This window comes from Lissotriton helveticus, chromosome 6, assembly GCF_964261635.1.
Source record: "Lissotriton helveticus chromosome 6, aLisHel1.1, whole genome shotgun sequence".
In the NCBI taxonomy this organism is placed as follows: domain Eukaryota; kingdom Metazoa; phylum Chordata; class Amphibia; order Caudata; family Salamandridae; genus Lissotriton; species Lissotriton helveticus.
Genome location: NC_136067.1, coordinates 106,676,011 through 106,697,800, shown reverse-complemented (window position 1 = coordinate 106,697,800; position 21,790 = coordinate 106,676,011). Strand labels below are relative to the sequence as shown.

At 45.1% G+C, this 21,790-nt stretch overlaps 1 protein-coding gene across 2 annotated transcripts in view; it reads left to right on the top strand.

Annotated features, from left to right (window-relative positions):
• Positions 1–21,790, top strand: part of YIPF3 (Yip1 domain family member 3) — a 167,809-nt gene that overhangs the window by 32,855 nt on the left and 113,164 nt on the right. For both annotated transcript variants that reach the window (XM_078647444.1, XM_078647443.1), the window contains 3 exons: positions 4,389–4,598; positions 5,224–5,330; positions 6,680–6,725. In XM_078647444.1, the coding sequence (XP_078503570.1) occupies positions 4,389–4,598; positions 5,224–5,330; positions 6,680–6,725 (363 nt within the window). The remainder of the gene's footprint in view (positions 1–4,388; positions 4,599–5,223; positions 5,331–6,679; positions 6,726–21,790) is intronic.

Genomic DNA, 21,790 nt, shown 5'->3' with positions numbered 1-21,790 from the left:
CTAACGTCTTACCCCACATTTCCAGCCTCTCTCGAACAAGATGTTATGGCACACATTGAGCCTCACCTGAAAAGTGAAGCGCTACCTGTGGCTAGATTTAATTGTGGTCATATACACTCCAGTCCTGGTAAGAGCAATCCTAAGTCCTTGAAACCAAGGCAGCTGATGGTCTTAAAAAAACATGTAAAATGAAAAAACATGTTTTTTTTTAAGACCATCAGCTGCCTTGTTTTCAAAGACTTAGGCATGTGTGGATATTGTCATTGAACATTACATTACATCAGAGGCAGTGACAGTCGCTGCTGCACTGTTTGGCGCTGGTCTCAGTTGCTTGGCTAGTGGTGACAGGGCTCTGGGTACTTCCTGCTTTGGAATCTATATTGAGGGATTGACTGTGTGCTTGCTGTTGCTTATACCCCCTGTTTTTGGCAGGTATTTGGTGAAAATAAAATACCTCTGCTATGTGTGGGAATGTACATTTTATAGGGTGTAGGTTACTCCATTTAACTGCAGTTGATCTCATAGGACCTGACAAAAATGTTATCCTTTTTAAAAGTTTGCTATTGATACGTTGTACGTTTCCTCCTCTGACATTCGCGACATTTGTAGAGTTCCAAGCATGTGCCTCCCCCCTACTTACTCCTGAGCACTGCTTCCAGGGTGTACAGGCTGCAGTGTGGCAGAAAAAGTGCATATGCATTTAACTTTTTCCCCTCCCTGAAGAAAATATTTCCCTTCCCCTATATTACAGTGGAATATTGCACAGTGGAGTTGGTAGCCTCTGTAAACCAGGAAACTCACCTCGGCCTGCCTTTTTCACTGTAGATGGCGTGTTCTGCTGGTGGGAATGGCCTTATGGTTGTGAATACACCTAGAATTCCACCTTTTGTTGTTGGGCTTGAAGCATTTTTCATGTTTTACCACCACAGTCCGACCCCAATCACCTTCCCCCTTTTCCTTCCACAACCCTAATACTTAGTTGAAACGTTGCCATATTCTACTAACAATGATAGTGTGATTTGTGGCTGGCAGATACCGCTTCTGTGAGTCGGGCTCTCTCAGTGCCTCTGGGAGAAGGAATCTCCACTGAGAGTACCTTATAGGATAGTGGAAGGGTGAGCTGCTCATGGTGGAGGAGTACACACAAGTAAAGTAATACAAACACTGTGTCCATGACAACTGAAATATATGGATAAAACAAACAGTATCTAGATGAAAGGCCCATAAATCTGTTCCTCCTTAAGAAGTTGTGATTAACTGTACAAAAGTTAGCAGGACTGTGGCTGGCCAGTAAAACAGAAAAGCAAACAATGGCCGACCAAGGTTGAGCACTTCAATTCCACTTGTTTCGTATATTACAAAAAGGTGCAGCTACTCCCAGCATCCGCCGTTGATGAATTTTGTAAGAAAGTTTATGAGAAAGGAAGGTGCACTCTGGTAGAAGTCAGTAAAAAGACACAAGTGTAGTCCATCAGTCTTCTTTTTATTTAAATTTTTTTTTTTAAAACTGGCACACAGCCAACACGTTTCGTTCTCTAGTGCCACGGGAACTTTGTCATGGCTTACACGTAAAGTGAGAGTATCATATATGACAAACAATGACAGAAATAGTCTTCTCAGGGTATATGTCACGAGGGTATTTGTGAATTCCAAATATAAGGGTTCCAAGTAATTCTGAAATATTTATGAAAGGTTCCAAGGTAAATCACAATAGTCCCAAGATTGGCTCCCACATATAGATAAGACCGGTATATATAAATCCTGCTACAATTTTCTTCACAACGGCAAAAGTATAGAAGACAGCATGATAACCGGCTGGCCAGTAGTTGAAGACTAAGGTTGGCACTAGGTTCAGCAAGGGGGTAGCAGTCCCTGCTGAGAAATACAGAACACAGATGAAACAATAACTTGGTTGAACATAGATGGTAGGAACCCAGGCACGAAAGACCCAAATAGACGTGAATCGGTTAAATCACGCTGTGAAAATAACCCCAGCTGCTAATGAACACACACACCTTGTGTAAATGTCCCAAAACGGCCTCTGGAAGGGGTTTTCAACGTACATCTAGATCCATGCAATGTTGCCAGGAGAACCAGCCGCTGTGTACATTTTATATTTGCTGTATTTCAATTTATTTTAATATCTCAAAAACCTGGCAGTCATGCAGTACTGGACCTCCATTGTTGTCCGCTTTATCCCAACCTGACCATGTAGCTGCAGTTATATGATGAAGTTGTTTCTTTTATCTTCATTTCATCTCAGTGCAGTGAGCTTGTACACTAAATCCTGTGCCAGATGAGATTGAATGTGTCTCACCTACTATGCAAAGCAGTATAGAAGTGCTGTGCCAGGAATGAAAAACAGTGTACCTTTCTCTCCGATCCTTTGATCTCAGGCCACACGATATTATCTATGTTGAACAGCCCATCCTCACAACTACTGCCTGCTTTCTTTTCTTATGGACAGCTCGACTCTGTTCCGGGAAGTCATGATGACCGCTGGCAGAATATTATGTTAGTGTTTATTCAGCTTAGCTTTACAGACTGATTAAAAAATGAACAAAATGGTCACAACTTCGGACCTCTGAGAGGAAGAGTTAAATCTCTCTCTACTACCAGAGCAGTCTAATAATCCAGACTCTAAGCTTCAAAATGCAGTTCTCAGTTGGCAGGAATCTCCTAACACTGGGTAGTGCCCGTTATGCTAAAAAATGACCTTACAACTGGCTCTTCTGTTGAGTGAGCTGATGTACTTAAAAACACTTGTGCTCCCACCAAGCCATTGAGGGAAGGACTATCTGTGACCTTTGCAGCACCCTGTCGGCAGGCCTGTAAGTCCCTACCCATTGTGGAGCAAGTCTTTATTGGTCCATGTCACTCCGTGACACTCAGATGACCTGGGCTTTCTGTATACGATCCAGCACGTTAGCCAAGAATGCTGGTAGTTTTGTCAGTTCTCGAAGAATCCCTGTGACTTCAGTAAGAACACATCGTGTTTTACTGGTAGGATTGGGACCAAGTTGTTTGCCTCCCAGTACCAACATTTACAAAGAGCTAGGGTGTGCGACACTCTGTGCCAGACACCTCTCTACACTGCACTTGTCATATAGGAGAAAAGCATCCTGCAGCACCCACTAATTCATAATGAGTTTATGGAACACATATTTATATAGACTTTGGTCCTACTTCGTATAGGCAGGGTCGTGGACCAGGGTCAGCGGACTCGATTATTCTCGCCTCGGTGCCTACTTTAACCAGGGATCACACTCGGCAACTCTGGGCATTAGCTTGCCTCATCTCTACAATGGCCCCCCACATTCGCCGGGGAGGCCTGGTTTCACCTTGGAGATACCCAGTAGGGACCATCTCACAGGGATAGCCAGGACGGGTTCCCCAGCGTTATCAGCGCCACGACGCCTCAGTGCAGCAGTGCGCTTTACAAGACACATACATTTACATTTATAGTCTCCGCGTTCATCTTTTACCTTGGACTAAAGGCCCGAATATGCACGTCAGTGGTTTCACAAGGCACACATCTGGAACTTGTAAAAATAACACCTGTGAGTAAACATAGCAACAAATGCCCCTTCCTATTGTAGTCGTTCGTTAGAATGAGCAAATCATTGATTTGTTCTGTATTTCGTACGTTCTACATGGCATGTGTCTTTAAAATCCTTTCTAAACAGCGGTGGAGCAAGTGGGTGGTTTAAGGCATGTGCATCTCCTCCCGGTATTAGCAATGTGCCACATGTCCCCCCAGCCTCCATGGCTTCTTATAAGCTGTGTGTGCAAATTCTCACTGTGGAATGATGGTAGAGCTAAAATGAAAATTACGTTTTTTATTGTTGTTGTTTTTAGGTCTAAGGAACTTTTTAATATTCATAAAGTGCAGTTACTGTAGATATTTTTGCCATTTATGGCAACTGCTAAATCAATGTAGTCCTTGACATTTCAGTAGTATACTTTTAAGGTTGCTCACAGAGCCTCAATATTGCTTTGCATTTACATCAGCAATAAATCTAAAATACGAATAATGCTTCTTAAAAGCCATAGCTAAAGCTTAAGAGTGTTTGTAGAGCTACAGTAGTTACAGCACCATGTACCACGGAAGTAAAAGGCAGGGAATATGAACATATTCTTCATAAAAATCTAGGTCTGAATCTGCTGGGCTCTAGTGTTGTGTGTGTAAGCGCTTATGAGTTCCTGATGTGGTGATTAAGTGCTCGGAAGGAACAGGCTGTATAGTAATTGATACAGGCCTGTCGTCAGATGCTTATCTTAGCTCTTTGAAGCAAGCATTGCACGTCTTTGCTGTCATAGTAAATATCACATCAGATGGATGTCATGGCATTGTGAATGTAATGCCATTGTAATGCTACATGCTGCAGGGAGCAGGTTCAGCCGTGATCGACATGGAGAACATGGACGACACGTCTGGCTCCAGCTTCGAAGACATGGGCGAAATCCACCAGCGTTTGAAGGAAGAGGTAGATGATGAGGAGGTGGATACAGAAGCTGCAGGAGGCGAGGAGGAGGACGGAGAGTTCCTTGGGATGAAAGGCATCAAAGGACAGCTGGGCCGACAAGTGGCAGATGAGGTGAGTTTGACCAGCGCGAAGACTTCCTGGGACATATTTGGCGCTCCGTGTGCTGAGCAGGGCCCAGTAGGCAGAGCTGTGGCAAACCAGCCACTATGTACTTCGTTCTTTGGGGAAAAATTCTGTTTTAGTCTACAGAAGTTTTGTATTACACGGATTTGAACTTTTTACATTTTTTAAATACAACTTTGGGTGATAAAATACTTAACACATATTGAAAAGGAGTGCAAACCAAGTGCTTTTCATCCAAGGATGGCTGCAAATAATGAATGATGTCATCTAATAGATGGCTGCATAGTATGACAACTTATTGTTTGTGTCGTAAGTTGTTTTAGTCATTGTCTGTTTAATGGAGGACTGGGTTAGGCTATAGTTGGTTGGTTCCAATCAGGACTCACTCCCTCGTATTAAGGCACATCATGATCATAACTGCTTTAAAATTATGCCAGTCAAATAAACCTTACTAAGAGCATCTTGGGAAAAGTGTCCCTTGAATATCAGCCATGTCAATCTCGAAAGTTGTGCTTCATTGTGCTAAGTGCTCTCAGACGTGCACCATATGCAAAAGGAATAAAGAGAAGTCCATACCGATTCTCACTCTTATATTATTTCAATTGTGTTTTAGATGTGGCAGGCTGGGAAGAGGCAAGCTTCCAAGGCTTTCAATCTCTATGCTAACATTGATATCCTCCGGCCCTACTTCGACGTGGAGCCAATCCAGGTTCGCAACAGGTAAGAGGGCTCCAATAGACCAGGGTTAGTGGAGGTAAGAGCAGTATAATGCTTGGGTAAAGGAGTTGGTAATGGCAGAGCCCTCATCATGGAATTTGGTGATTGCCCACATACTTTATTTGTTGTCTGAGTAAGTTCCTTACTTTTGAAATAGGCATTAACTAAACCTCCTTCCTTTTGAAATAGGCATAGTTCGTGTTTTGTTGTCCAATAGCCCGAGGCTCAACAAGATAAAGTTGCTCTAGTTATTGGCTCCTCCCACCCATCCATGTTTATGAATCTTTATTAAAGCTGAGCAAGCAGTTTGGAAGACTTTTGTTCTCTGACAACAACTATTACTCTTGTAGACATAGGACAGACAAAAATACATGGGAGTGGTAGTAGAGACTAGAGTTTGCCATAGTAGCAAATGGATTGGTGAAATGGAGGGAGTATTAATGAAACTGTGCAGACACTACTGTTGATTCCTGGTTAGATCTCCACTTATGTAGATTTCTGCTGAGAAGCAGCACTCCTTGTTGCTACACCTTTGTTCTGGCCTAGATTTCATAAGGGATTCAGAAGCTGTTTCAGACCATATGATAATACTACAGTCAGCTTCTAACGCAATGGAAATTAAAATTAAAATGAAGTATTGCTTGTATACAGTTATTTTTCAATTCCCATTAATGTTTTGAACATGTATGGATCACTCTTTCTGAAAAACTGAAGCCTACTTCTTAACCACCCCCCCTGCACTTACTGTGCTCAGTGCACTCTCCACCACTCGGCCGGGAAACAATACCAGTTTGGATGGTAGAGGGTGTAAAGAAATGCCTTTTTATTGGCTGTGGTTTCAGACACTAGTTGCTCACATAGACCTCATAGATGCACACCGCAGTTCTTAGCTTTGATGGGGACCTCAAAGATGACACATTTTTTTAAGCTAATTATCCGGACATACACTGGAGAGATGTCACTTGTGCGCTCATGGATTGTTCGTAAGCCTGTTTGCTAGAAACGTGGCTAGTTTTCATGCAGTCATTGAAGGCCAGTGGTGATTGTAGAAGTGTAACACCTTGAACACACCTAATACCTATTGATCCAAAATAAAAAAACCTATTACTGCTGCATGGATTGTGATTTTAGCACTTAACGAGACCTTTATAGAGTACAATATATTTTCCACTTATTATTAGTTCCTCACCAGCTCTTTGATGGTGTTGTGCAGCCACTCCATCGGACAATTCAGGGTTTTGAGTTGCGTGGTTGGGGAGGGGAGGGTGGGGGGGGTGGTGTTGTGTATGTGATTTCTTTTCTTCATACCATGCCCTCCCTATGACCCACTTACCATTTTTGTTTCCATGCAGGCTGGTGGAGTCCATGATACCAGTTAGAGTGATCAATTTTCCTCAGGTAAGTACATTTGATTCACTTCTTTATCAATAATGTATTGTATTCATACTTTTTTCAATAGTTGCTTGGCCTATGTTAATGTTAATGTTAAAAAGACTTTTAAAGCGCACAAATACCTTACGGTGTCTTGGCGCTGAACTAAAGTAAGGCCTATTAACGTAAAGAAGGGGGAATTATCACACAAACAGCCAGGTCTTCAGTTTTTTTCTAAAAGCAAGGAGTGAATTAGCCTCTCTTGTGTCAGCAGGGAGAGTATTCCATAGTTTAGCAGCACAATGAGAGGTGCTGCGACCTCCCCAGCACACAGTTCGAATTCTAGGGATTGACATGAGTTTGGTATTTGTAGACCTTAATTGTGTGCCTGGGTGATACCATGAAAAAAATTGTTTCAATGGTATCTGTCCTGCCCCATTCAAAGTTTAATAGGCAAGACAGAGTACATTAAATTTAACACGTTGCACCACAGGCAGCCAATGAAGCTTACGAATTCCTTCTGTAACAGATTGATGCCTAGGAATATTCAATAGAAGCCTTGCTGCTGCATTCTGCACCATCTGCAGTTTCTTTAGGTGTTGCTTCTGTAAACCGATATATAAGCTGTTATAGTAATCAAGTTTGGGCAGCACCAAGGCAGTCACAATTGTTTTCCTAAGATCATCTGGGATGTATGGTAAGACCTTTTTAAGTTTCTTCAATAAGAAGGACGAGGCTGAGACTGTAGCATTAGTTTGTTGCGCATAGTTAAGTTTATTGTCTATCAGCACTCCAAGGTTTTTGGCCTTTTTTACTGGTTCAGGCGTCTGTCCTAATTCAGTGGGCCACCACAATCTATCCCAGTTAGGTTGGAGATTACCGAAGATTATCACTTCGGTTTTATCCGAGTTAAGCTTTAGACAGTGTCTTCACTTTACCACAGGCTAATTTCCCTCATACAGTGCTGAAATTGTAGTACTGGGGCTTGCATATTTTTATATGCTCCAACGACGATCTGAGTGTCGTCGGCATAAGATGTCAAATTAAAACCAAACTGCTGTATCAATTTCGCAAGATCAGATTCATATGCATTGAACAGTAAAGGACTAAGCGATGAGCCCCGGGGAACCCCACAAGGCAGTACATAAGGAGCAGCATGGTTCTAGTCAAGGACCACAGTCTGTTTCCTATTCATCAGGAAAGATGCTAATAAAGTAAGGGCCTGGCCCTTGATCCCCATGTCTTCAAGACGCATAAGCAATGTACCATGGTGCACAGTATCAAAGGCCGCAGATAAATCGAGGAGAATCAGAGCAGCGGCACCGCCCTTATCCATAACTGCTCTGACCTCCTCGGTTGCCTTGATAAGGGCTGTCTCGGTACTGTACCCTGCGCGGAATCCGAATTGGCTGGGATCAAGTAGCTCATTATCCTGCATAAACTGAGTAAGTTAGTTATTCATTATTTTCTCTACCATTTTGGCAGGGAAAGGAAGCCTGGCAATAGGACGATAGTTGCTACTAATAGAGTTGTCCAAATTGGCTTTTTTTTTTAACAACTGGAGAATAATTGCATCTTTCCAGATATTGGGTAATGTCCCTGTCAGAAACATTTCATTGAAGATATTGGTCAGAATGGGACTTATCTCCCCTGCAATGTCTTTAATAACCGCAGGGGGACAAGGATCCAAGGGTGAACCAGATTTAGTGTCCAGAACAAGCTTTTTAACCAGCTCGCTAGACACTTGTGAAAGTCTTCTGTGGCTTCAGATCCTTCAACACTTTCTCTTCCACAAGCTGTTTTAACCTAGCTTTGCGGTTATTTTATTCATATGTAAAGAAGCTTTTTAAAACTCTGGCATGACTCCTTTTTGCTGCTTCAGAGCGCACTGAGGCCTTGCAGTTGAAGAGAAATATAGTACAGTGATAGTGGAATAATTTCAAGCTGTGTTAACCATAGTTTGGCATTAGGCTAGTACCCTTTGTGTGCTAAAGTGTATCTTACGATTGGTGGCTGGCTTCCCTCATAGTCAACACTGGTCAGGGACTGCTGTGGCGTCCCTATTGCCACCTTTCCATGGGTTAAATCTCTATAGAAATGGATAGTCTGTAACAGCCCGAGAGACGTTGTAAATGTTAATTACAATGAAGATTTAGTGTTTCATTATAGCACTGTGGTTTAGAGAAGCATGTTCTTCGATGGTTTGGCTGGCTTCATTAACCTTTGTGTAAATTGTAATTGTTGTCTGGCGGAATAAATATTTTTGATTCTTTCACATCTCCCTGTTGTTGAGCTTGTGTTAACAGTTATCAGAGTATCATTAGCTTTAAATTGATTTTTCCTGAGTTGTCAAGGCTGTGCATTTGGCTAACTGTGTTATCAATAATCCGTTATGCCAGAGTTGAGGACCCTGTCCAGCACATGGCAGGTCAGTACAGCACAGCTGTAGATGATGATTCCATTCAACTATGGCAAACATTGAGGCACAAGTCTATAATATGGTATTCTTTGATCTTACATGCACAAACGTTCTCAAACAGGACAGCCAATGTGTTAAACAGATTAATAATGCTGTTTCCCTTGTGTTTACAATTTATTGTGTGCAGTTATTGGTGCCTTTGACATCAGCACAAACATTATACACTTTTGGGTTTATAGGGCTTCCTTGTCCCATGTATGAATTATTTAAAGTGGTATCGCACACAATCGGACCCATGCACCGGGAGAATGCACACACCTCCTTCAGTCCTTTTCTTTATTTCCATTGATGCTGACCCTCCTTGCTTTGGTAGAGCTTTAACCTTGCCTCCTGGGATGTTAATGCTGGAATGCTTCTATAGAATGCTTATTCATGGCCTGGCAGAATGGCAGACCCATTCAATTTTCTTATATTTTACAGGATAGACACTGGTCTCCAAAAGTTGGAGGACTGGGTTGAATTTTCTAGAAAAAACGTGTTTTGCGATACAGCTGATTGGTAGCACTATTTATAATTTAGTAATGTAGGATTCTTTTGCTTTCTTGTAAGACTAGCTGTAAGTCTCTCTGAAAAAGTGAGGTTTCTTTTTAAAACCTAGTTCCTCCAAATAAGAATATCCTGCCATTTAAATGAGCAAACTAAAGTTTATTTTAATGATACTCCATACTTTTAATTCAGTTAAATTGTTGCCCTTCTGCAAAGCTGAATGTTGGATTATCGTTTTAAAAGTTGGATTATACACTTTAACCTTGCCTTATGTTTGCTGTTTGGTAGAAGAAAGCAATGCTTAATCACAAATGAGGTTACAGGTTATGTTTTCTTTATAACTGTTGTGAAGTTTGCTGTTCCAAAGAAGACTCAAAATACCTGCATCTTCTACTGCGTTTTGAAAGAAGTAGGTGCAGTAAGCTTTTTTTCGAAGTTGCCAAAGGACAAACACAGTTTCCTGCGTTCAGAATGGCTGCTAAGCAGTAAGGATGTATTCATGTGGAATAATGACACAAATTGTTTTTAGAGTTGACGATGTAGCTTTCCTGATACTGTGATAAAGTAGTATCTTTTTGATTGGCAGGAGTTCCAGTTGTGGGTGTTCTAAACGGTATAAAGGCTAACCAAGTGCACTTATTTCGGGTTCCGAAATTGGAACTTTTAAGTTGACTAATAAAATTTTTGTAGCTACTCCACTGCAATTTAAAAGTTAAGAATGCATGATTGTTCCTTCCCGTTTGCCTTTCAGGTTTAAGAGAGGCTGAGTACCAATGTTGGAAGGGTAGTCCAGTAGGCGCTTTGTTAGCAGTTGTCCTTGATCTAATGTTTTATTTATTTAGGAGCAACTGTAACTTTTTGATGAGAAACTGTTCGCTAAAGTAGCAAAGAATGCTTTATAGAACATGTTAGGTTGGTTAACATTAATCCAACAAGTACTTTTGAAAATAGGTTGATTACACCAATTTGCATGACTATCACAGGCAACAACAAACCAGTTCTACAACAAAGTCTCTGTGTCGCCAGTAGGTAGTTATAGGCAGGACCATGCTTCCAAAGGAAAAGCATTTTTTTGACTTGCCTATATCTTTGGCACAGTTTGACGAATCTTCACAAAATATCCCCCCAAAAAGTGTGCCATAATTCTAGTTGAGCATGGAATATTTCAAGGCAATCTGTCAAGCGTGGGCCGAGAAAAAGGGAGGGTGAAAATAATGTATTTCTCATGTTAATTCCCATGGACTACAGCCCGATCCGCTGCATGGAATTACACAAAATTTGCCAGAAAGGTAGCTTTGGGTTCAGAAAGCACCCTCTTTGTGAATTGGTGTAAATCTGTTCAGTCGTTTTGGAGTTATGAAAGAAAATCCAAATAGTGACACGGATCCAACAGTCACCGTGCTGAAATCTGATTGGCTGGCAGCACTTCAACCAGGAAGTGTTGGCAGCCATAATGGGACTCTGCTCCAGCCGAGCCCCCCAAAAATTTTAAGAAAAGAAAAGAGGGCAGGGTAGGAGTACCCTGACTTCCTCACTGTGGTTCTTTAGGGTCCCTCTAAGTCCGCACCAGAGCAAAAAGGCAATTAAAAAAAAAGTTTGCTGCAAAATTGTGCAGAAGTTGCGAATCCACTGCAAAAAGGCACAAAAACAAAGCACGGCACGGGCCTCCCCGCACTTGTTTAGGCTATAGCCCCTGGGTGGGCCTGGTCCCGGGGGCTGCACATACATAAAAGAAAGGAGGGGAGCACACTGGGCCCCTCTCCTGAGCCCTGGGGACTACTACCTCCCCAGGGTTTATTTAATCATTTAAAGGGAGGGGTTGTGCCGACCCCTCAGACCCCCCCCCCCCCCCATACCCCCGTTTGTCGCCTCCTCCCCCATGGACTCATTTGAGAACCGGGACCACCACCTCCTCGGGGTTTGATTTTTTTTATAAGGAGTCAGGATGCGCAGACCCTCCTCCTGGGGCTGTTTGATGCCCCTGGGATTACCACCTCCCCAGGGCTAAAATTAAACATTTAAAAGGGGGGGGCTTGGCAGGTCCCCTGGCGCCCCAGGCACCACCACCTCCCCAGGGCCACAAACACATTTCATGGCCCCCTCCTGGGCCCTATACGACCCCGGGAACCCCCACTTCCCGGGTGCCGACACGTGCAAAGGAGAGGGGCTGTGCACCCCCACCGTCATGGAGCGTTATGGCCCTGGGGATCGCCACCACCCTAATTCCCGGGGAGCCAAAACCCAGGACATAGCTGTTTGATTTTGCTTGGCAGAAGCTGTGACAACTCCCACCAAGTCAGCGCAAACAAGCGGAAGCTGTCATCTGTTTCTCGGGACCCTTTCTTGAGGGCTGGGAACCAGATGAAACAATTGTTCCTGCATGCAGGGTGCTGCATATTTAGCAGCTCTCTGCATGCAGGAGCAATGCCAGGGAACGCGGGGGCATTGAGGCTTCCCCACGGTTCCCAACAGTTCTCGCAAAGGCCCTGAGTAGGCTACAGGCGGGCTCCAAGGCACCCAACGGAGCACAAAGAGGCAAAATAAATGTCAGAAACGAGCTGAAAGAGGACCAATAAAGCTCAGAAACAAGCAGAAAGAGTCAGAATAAAAGTCAGAAACTAGCAAAAAGAAGCAAAGTAAATGTCAAACAGCACAAAGAGGCAAAATAGAAGGCAGAAATGAGCAGCAAGAGGCAGAATAAAGGTCAGAATTGAGCAGAAAGAGGTAAAATTAATGTCAGAAACGAGCAGAAAGAGGCGAAATAGAGGTCAGAAATGAGCAGCAAGCAGAATAAAGATCTAAAATGTGCAGCAAAAAGTTAAATAGAAAGCAGGAGCAAGAAGAAAGAGGCAAAAGAACGAGCAGATAGAGGCAAAAAAGATGGCAGGAGCGAGCAAAGGAGAGGCAGCAAAAACAAGCCGGAAACGAACAGAGGACACACAAAACTGAAGACAGCAGAGGGTAGCAGACTACAGGCAAGCTGGACACTAGGACCCACACAGGGGGAGCTGGCACGAGGATCTGCTCCCGTGTGCCCCCTCATTTTTAGGTCTCGCCTAGCGACGTAGTGCATGCTTTGCTCGTCTTGGCGAGATCTATTGTTATCTATTTCTTTGCCGAAGGGCGACAGGACATGTGCACGTGTACGGCAGACAGGAGATGTGCTTGCATACGGCTGACGGCGTTAGCACAAGACACAGCAGATGTGCGCATACGGAGGACAGGAGATTTGCACGCGTACGGCTCGGGGCGTTAGCACAATTCCTGCTTGCACGCTGCCTCTCTCCCTCGCTGTCTGTGCGTACGGAGGACAGGAGGAGTGCACGCGTACGGGTCGGGAAGCGCCATGCCTGCCTGCATGCGGTGGACGCAAGAACTCCTGCCTCATATAAGTTCATTTGCAGCGTTCTGATACAAAGAGCCCGCAGCTAAGTGCTCCAGTCGCCATTAATACGAGCATTAGTTCCTTTCGTCTTATTATCTGCCTTTGTGAGGAGGGAGTCGGCGTAGTTCGTTCTTTTTAAGTGGACTCCGTGAATAAACTACGCCGCGGAAATAGATTGCCGCAGCACTACACGTGCGCTAGGCATGGACCCTTAAGAGCAAAACGGATTTCACTTAGATGCTGCATTTGATTCCATTGCAGCACATACTCTTATTTTTATTTTGGAGCCTAAATAATACTCCGTTTGTGCCTTTGCGACCCATGGTGCTCGACAGCAATAACCGTAGAAGCCTCGCTCTCCGCTTCTAAACCAGGGAAAAAACTGCGGTAAATGATTCTTTCTGCGGTCTCTAATAAGGATATTGCACGTCACAGAAGATTTATGTGTTGAGGGCTACCAGAGGACGCACCAGGAAGCCTTGTTTCATGCGCAGGGATTTATCTAATAGAGCAGTCAGGAGATTGGTTGCCTTTCTACAGCTCCTTGACCCAACTGTGCTCTTGCTCACAGCATCATTTTTTAGCACAGCGCAAGGCTGGATAAGTCAGGCTCCTGTGACCGGGACTCCTCTGAACGGATATATACAAGTCGAGTTTTATTTTTCTGCGGTGTCGTCACAGTGATTTATTTGTAATACAGAAATAGGTGTTGAGGCCCAACTTTTATCCTCCACTGCTGGCACCGCCCACACCACCACTGGTACCAGACACCTGCTAGTGCCTTCGCTGCTGGGCTGCTAATCTCAGACATTTTTGGGGGGGAGCTTACAGATCCACCAGCGCCCAGTGGCAGCAGCTTTATCTTTCAACCCTCTGTGTTGCCTTAAAGACACGTCTGTGCCGTAGAGGAGCTGGACACTCATTGGAATCAGTTTTTTAGTCCAAGGAACACTCCAGTGAGCGTGTCCTTGCTGTGAGCCTGTGCCCCAGCAAGGAGTCATGTGCGGTTTGCATTTTTAAGTAGACAAAGAAAAAGTCCATACTGCACCTGTTTGCTTACTGGAGCATGGAACTGTTTTTATGTCCCTTCAAGGAGCCAGCATGGAACTATTTTCTATGCCCCTGCAAAGAAACAGCATGGAACTGTTTTACTATTCCCCTGCAAAGAACCAGCACGGAACTGTATTCTATTCCCCTGCAAAGAACCAGCACGGAACTGTATTTCTATGCCCCTGCAAAGAAACAGCACGGAACTGTATTTCTATGCCCCTGCAAAGAAACAGCACGGAACTGTATTTCTATGCCCCTGCAAAGAAACAGCATGGAACTGTTTTTCTATGCCCCTGCAAAGAACCAGCACGGAACTGTATTTCTATTCAGCTACAAAGAACCAGCATGGAACTGTATTTCTATTCCCCTACAAAGAACCAGCATGGAACTGTATTTCTATTCCCCTACAAAGAACCAGCATGGAACTGTATTTCTATTCCCCTACAAAGAACCAGCATGGAACTGCGAGTGTGTAGAGGCGGAGCTGATGACTAGCCCGTCCTCTACATAAACCTGATGCCCTCTTTGATGCGCAGCGAATACGCGCTGCGACCGCGCCAAAGACCAGCCTAAGACCAGCCCGTCTGGGCCCGTCCGGGTCAGGCCGGAGCAAGGGGCATGGAACTATACCCCACCGGCCCTACGAAACCCAGGTATGAGCTCCGAACAATTAAGTCATCACTCCACTACATACAAAAACACAAATAAAAACATTGCAATTTTTAACAGCAACAGCTCTAGCTTTCACAAATGCGAGACATGTTGCATTACAAATGCTTGTTTTTTAACCATGCACCCAATGGCAGACCCTCTTAGATATTCACACTCACAGGCCCACTGGGACACTCACGCAGCCATTCAGACACATATGCCCCACTAAGAGACTTGCGCAGACACCCACGCAGCGACTCATGCAACCATGCTCAGACTCACCCACTCACTCATGCACTCACAGACCTACACAGATACTCGTACTCACAGACCCACTTGTGACTCACGCACCCGCTTACAGACCCACTCAGACACTCACTTCCATGCTGACTCGCACACTCATGGAAAAAAGAAGAGGGATCTAAAAATGCTAAATCTCCATTCGTTTTCCATAGATTTCTTTAAACAAGGCTACAGCAAAAACTGCTTAACGAAATTACACTAAATTCAGCAGGAAGCTATATCTTGGTCTGCAGATTGTGCTTTTTGTGATTTGGTGTAAATCTGTTTAGTCGTTTTTTTGAGAAATTTAAGGTAAAATATAATTGTATATTGAAGCAGTTGGGTAAGCAAGAGTCTCAAGACTCTTATGAGAGTGCTAATTAAAAAAATAGAGTGTTCTGATTGGCCCAGGGAGATTTTATTTCACTAGGGCCATCTCGCTACCGCGGAGTAAGTGCTCTGATTGGCTGCCAGCAACATGGGAAAAATGTTGCTGGCAGCCATTTTAGGACTCGGGGACTATGTATTATAACAAAATTCAAATATATGAGCGCAGGGTAGGGATTCCCTGTTCCCCTCGCAAAAAATGCTGCAAGACTGCAAGACTTTTGCGGGATCGAAAAACATACACAAAATGAAGGGTGGGCCGCATTCCTTAGTTATAGGTCCTGGGGAGATCCCTCCCAACCCCCCTTCCCCCTGCCCCCGGGCCAAAATCATTAGAAAAGGGGAAGGGGGCACACGGTCTCCCTTCCTGAGCCTCTAGAGGCTCCTGGATCCTCATTTCCCCCCCCCATTAAAGCCCCGGGGAGCCCACGCTTGGGGTCGAAAGGTTGCAACCCCTCCTCCCGAGCCTCAAATGGCCAAGGCAAACCCTATCCCCGGGGCCCGCTAAGCTTCAGTAAATGGGGAGAGGGGCTGTGTGGCACCTCTCCCTGAGCCAATAATGGCTCCGGGACCCTATCCCCTGGTGCCAGCTCAGATGCTATGTCCTGGGTGAGCCCACTCCCAGAACATATTGGTTTTCCTGCGCGCAGCAGCACAGGCAAGGAAAAGTGTGTTTGCTCTCGCTTGGCGAGAGCATTTTCAAATCTTCCGACAAGTGACATCCAACACCAAGGCTGCTCTCAGGGGCGGAAGCTTAAAAAATGCTCCCACCTGCTGGGAGCTGACTTTTGATCTGTTACCCTACCTGCATTACTCATCAAAATATTGCTCCATCCCGCGAGGAACCGCATTAGGAGCTGCTCCCTGTGGGTGGGAGCTATGTCAGCTTCCGCTGTATGCAGAGGCGGCCTTGGGGTTCCTCCTATGGCCCCCAGTGAGAGTATGATGGGTATCCTGGGTAAGCACTAGGGCACCCACCTTCTGTTGTACAGGACCCTGGGGGATGGGGTCTCCGGGGACGATATCGGCCCAGGGAAGGGGGCCATGTGCCCCCATCTCCCTGAAAATGTCACTGGGGTATGGGGTCCCCAGGGCCAAAATCGTCCTGGGGGGGGCGTAGCACGCGGCCTGTCTCTTTATTTTAAAAGGTGGCCCTGGGGGATGGGGTCCCCAGAGCCTAACAAGGCTCGCGAGGGAGGGTCATGTAGCCCCCTCACTTTAATTTAAATAAGTGACCCGGGGAGGTGAGGTACACAGGGTCGATAACAGCTCAGGGAGGGGGGCTGCAAGGCCCCTTTCATTGAAAAGCAAATGGCCCTAGGGGATGAGGTCCCCAGGGCCAGGCCCTATGGGTGTGCATGGCATGGGGTTTTATATACTTTGGTAATTAAGTATTACTTTGTTAAAAAAAAACTTAGAAATTCACTGAAAAAAACAAAGGGTGAAGTAACGTTATAGTTAGATGAATTTGTCAATGACACCATTAATGTTTTGAACACCCCTGCCCCCCTCACATCTACCACAGAACCGCAGCCGCCATCGCACCCGAACTACAACGCACCATCAACACCTCCTTTAAAACCGGCACCTTCCCAGACGACCAGAAGCGCGCAGAAGTCAGACCTCTGATTAAGAAGCCCACAGCTGACCCCACCGACCTCAAGAACTATCGGCCTATCTCACTCCTCCCCTTCGCAGCCAAAGTAGCAGTGAAAACAGTCATCAGGAAACTGACACGATTCATTGAAGAGAAAGCCGTCCTCGACCCGTACCAATCTGGATTCCGAAGCAACCACAGCACAGAGGCCGCCCTACTCACCGCCACAGACGATATCCGCACCCTCCTGGACCAAGGCCACCCCCAGCCCTCATCCTACTCGACCTATCCGCAGCCTTTGACACCGTCTCTCACCACACACTAGTCGCCAGACTACACGACGCAGTCATACAAGGAACAGGCCTGGACTGAATCCGATCATTCCTCCCCAGAAGAAGCCAAAGGATCAGACTCCCACCCTTCCTCTCCGACCCCACGAAAATCACCTGCGGAGTCCCACAGGGTTCATCCCTGAGCCCTCAACATCTACATGGCCCCCCTCGCAGCCATCGTCCAACAACACGGCCTCAACATCGTATCCTATGCTGACGACACCCCGCTCATCCTCTCCCTCACCAAAGACCCCACCACTGCCAAACACAACTTCCAGAAAGGAATGCAGGACGTCACAGTCTGGATGACCAACAGCAGCCCGAAGCTCAGCGCCGAGAAGACAGAAGTCTCCGTCACCACCCCTTCTGCATGGGACAGCACCTGGTGGCCGACCGCCTTCGGAAGCCCACCTACCCCTTCAGACCACGCCAAGAACCTCGACATCGTACTCGACTCATCACTCACCATGAACCGACAGGTCAACGCCTTCACCTCCAGCTGCTTCAACACCCTCCACAAGACCTTCAAGTGGATCCCCCCTGAGTCAAGGAAGACAGTCACCCACACACTCATCACCAGCAGACTGGACTATGGAAACGCATGTATCAACAAGTCCCTACCCCGCAAACTCCAGACAATACAGAAAACCGCCACCAGACTCGTCCTCTGCATCCCCCGACACGAACACATCAGTCAACACCTACGAAGTCTCCACTGGCTCCCAGTGGAGAAAAGAGTCACTTTCAAAATAAATCCTCACTCACGTCTACAAATGCCTACAAAACAACGGACCCAGATACCTCAACGACCGAATCAACTTCCACGTACCCAAAAGAAACCTCCGATCTTCCAACCTCGCAATGGCCGAAACCCCGCGCATCCTCAGAGCCAAAGCAGCCGGAAGATCCTTCTCTCACATTACAGCCAATACTTGGAATGAGCTACCGGCAGACATCAGATAACCCCCCTCCCTGAACACCTTCAGGAAGACCCTCAAGACCTGTCTCTTCAGCTAAACAGATCTGCGGACACACCCCGCCCCCCCTCCTCAGCGCCTTGAGACCCTCACAGGTGAGTAGCGTGCTTACAATTCCCTGATTGATTGATTGAACAAAAAAAATACAGATGTATACCAATTATAGTTAGCAGCCCTAACTATAACTTGTGCCCTGCCATGCACTGCTTATGACCTCACATATGACATCACTCATGACATTCTATGACATCATTTATGACTTCAGTGATGACATAAACAGAGCTTCGTTTTCCCGCTTATTGCTCTATAAATTACTATGGCATTAGATGCCTGACAGTGAATACAAACTAGTTCAGGAGAACATCACCCATCATTACTACCATCATAGATACAACTATCTTAGGCGTAGAAAGTATGCATTATGTGTAACGCTAACCCTATACCATTCATTTTACAGCTAGCATAGTTTGCATTAACAATTCACCCCAGATATGTAGGAAACCCTCCTTGAGTGAGGTGTTCAATCCATATACAACCGTTCAGAGAAAGCCAAGTTCCTAAAACTATTGAATGTACATGCCAAAACAATTGACCTACTACAGACAGCTTTTATCTGTATCAAACCCCTGAAACTCACCGAACCAGCACTGAGAAATGAAGTTTCTACCAGTAGAGAACTGGGTACTGTAAACAGTGCTTACACCGTGGAGAGAGTTTTACTCTATACCACACTGCTTGTAAACATTGAAACGTTTGAGAAATACTCCACATAGTATTAAAAAGTATCTACTAAGAACAGTGTACTCTCTACGCAACAGTTGTCCAAAAATACACTATTTGCTCAAAATAACCAACACCTGAAGGTGCTAAACATTATACTACCTGCACCCTTCATACTGTGGTGAATACTTTGCATATAGCCACTCTTCACAAGGAAAACAAGCACATGTACATAGATTAGTACCTGGTGCACACAGTCTTCTGTGTTTTGTTGAAATTTTCATGCTGACACGATTCCGTCTTATAACTCAAAGCAATTTGTAAAGTATTGATGCTGTACTTAAAAAGTGATAAACTGAAAACACAACACAAGAAAAAGTCCACACCAACTTCAAATTTTTTTATTAAATGTAATAAATTATTTGCCACCAAAATGACAAAAATCAAATCAGTAGGACCAGACATATGCAGTTTCAAGGATTTAAGCTAAGTATAGCGTCTAAAAGCACAAGGTGCCACTCACAGGTATTCGGTTATGCAAGAGCTGGTGAAAGTCACAAGTTCAGGCCAACCAAGGTACAGAGCTTTAGGGATATAGGGTCAGGGTTAGTCCTACTAAAAAAGTTACCTTCTCAAAGTCTGGCGCGAAGAGTCTAGTTCGTGGTGCAAGAGGCCCAGAGGAGCAGAGAGCATTACACTTTGTCGTTGATGTAGCATGAAGACCTTGTTGGGCGCCATGGATCGATGCTTAAGCTTTGTGTTGGAAGTCACCTGTTGATGCTGTAGCGCGAAGTGCGGATCTTGTGTTGCCAATCGTTGGTCTAGTACGAAGAGTTGGGTTCACCAGAGCTTTGTGCTGGCGGACAATGTAATCTTGGCTCAAACTGGCCCATTTCCATTCACAGTCATAAAGAACCGAAAACGTCGTGATTTTTCCTTTTCTTCTAGGAGGAGCTCAAGGATCAGCACCTCACTCCAGCAGAGGCCAGCTGGGCTCGGGCAGGTCAGCTGGGCAGTTCAGTTCAACACCCCCCACCCCTCCCCCCTGGATTATGGAATGACCTTCCCTGTTCTTTCTTGCCTCAGGATGTCTAGGGTCACAAAAGGCTAGTGTGAAGTTCCTCGTGTGTATCCTGAGGCAGCTCCTTTGAAGTGCAAGTGTGGTGGGTGACGGCTCCTCCCCTTCATCTGGTCAGGATGGCAAATCCTGCCACACCCAGTCTCTCTCTCTGATACTGTCTGGGAGGCATTTCATTTCATTTCATAAGGCAAGAAAACAAGTCCATAAAAGCACAGCATAAAAAGACAACAGTATAAAACAACAGTCAAAAGCAGGAGATACATCAATTTAAAAAGGTTAAAAAAGCATACTTTTCCTTGCATTAATTGATTTAAGGAGAAAGGTAGCCGTATAAAAACAAACGTCAGGGTGATGTAAGTTAAAAAGCAGCCTCATGCAGTCTCGTATTGTCCTGACTCCAAACTTAGCAAACAAGGGTTTCAAATAAGCAATCCGCAGGTATTTGTACAACTGACAGAGCAAAAGAAAGTGCACAGTGCTTTGAGGGGTGGTATTGTCACACGGACAAGGGCCAGTGGGATGCGAATGCTGAGAGGGGAAAGCAACAAGGTTGTGGACTACTCCGGTTCTCAGTCTAGTCAACACAAACCGATGTGCCTTCCAGGTCACTTGTGACAAATACGGTTGGAAACCCACAAATTCATTTAAATCATGATAAAGAACACAGGATGAGAGTTCAGAGCTATTTTGATGCCTCCTGGTGGAAAGCTGTTGTAAAAAACAGTACTTAAGTTCGATTTTGGACAGCTCAGTAGCCCCACATCGATCTGCAATGATGTTAATATTAAAGATCTCACGAAAATTATCCACAATATACTTTAACCATGGGATCTTTAAATGATGGTCCAAAGAGAGACAATCAGAAATAATGGCTCTGCACAATGAAGTCTCTCCTTTTATCCAAATGGAACGCCATAGCATCAGTGGCCTAAGGAGGATCAAGTCGGCAAGATGGTGAATACCCAGTTCATTGTGCACTAAAGCATTAGAAACAGAGCTTGGCAGGCACAAAAGTCTCTTCAAGAATACATTCTCCTCAACCTGAAGAGACCCTGCCGGGGCGTAGCCCCAAATGCCCGCTCCGTACAAGGCAATCGAGACACAACGGGACTGAAAAATTTTAAGCATGTCATGGACCCGCCTGTCTCCCAGTTTCGTAGCCATTGTGAATATTCCATGAGCACTCCTCGCCATCTTAGCCCGGACATTCTTATGTTCATTAGCCCAAATGTTATTATTTGAGAAGGTGACCCCCAAGTACGAAAAATTGTCAACAGCCTGGACCTTCTGTCCCTCTATAAAAAATGAAAACTGTTTCTTTCTGTTCCTTCGCCCGCATTCCATAACATAGGTTTTAGATTTATTTAACACTAACTTTCTGCTTTTAATAAATTGCGAAAAGCCGTCCATCAGCCGTTGAAGGCCGATGGGGGTGCGTGAGATTAGGACCGCGTCATCCGCGTAAAGTAACACAGGGACGTTGTCCTCATTGATTTTGGGAGCATCCACTCCCAGAGATTTGAGAAAAGAATCAATCTCATTGATGAAAAGGGTAAAAAGCAGTGGGGCCAACACACATCCCTGTCTGATTCCACGCCCGATTTTAAACTTAGTAGTACATTCCCCGTTAGAACCGTAACGGACACAAGCACGTAGTTTGGCTTA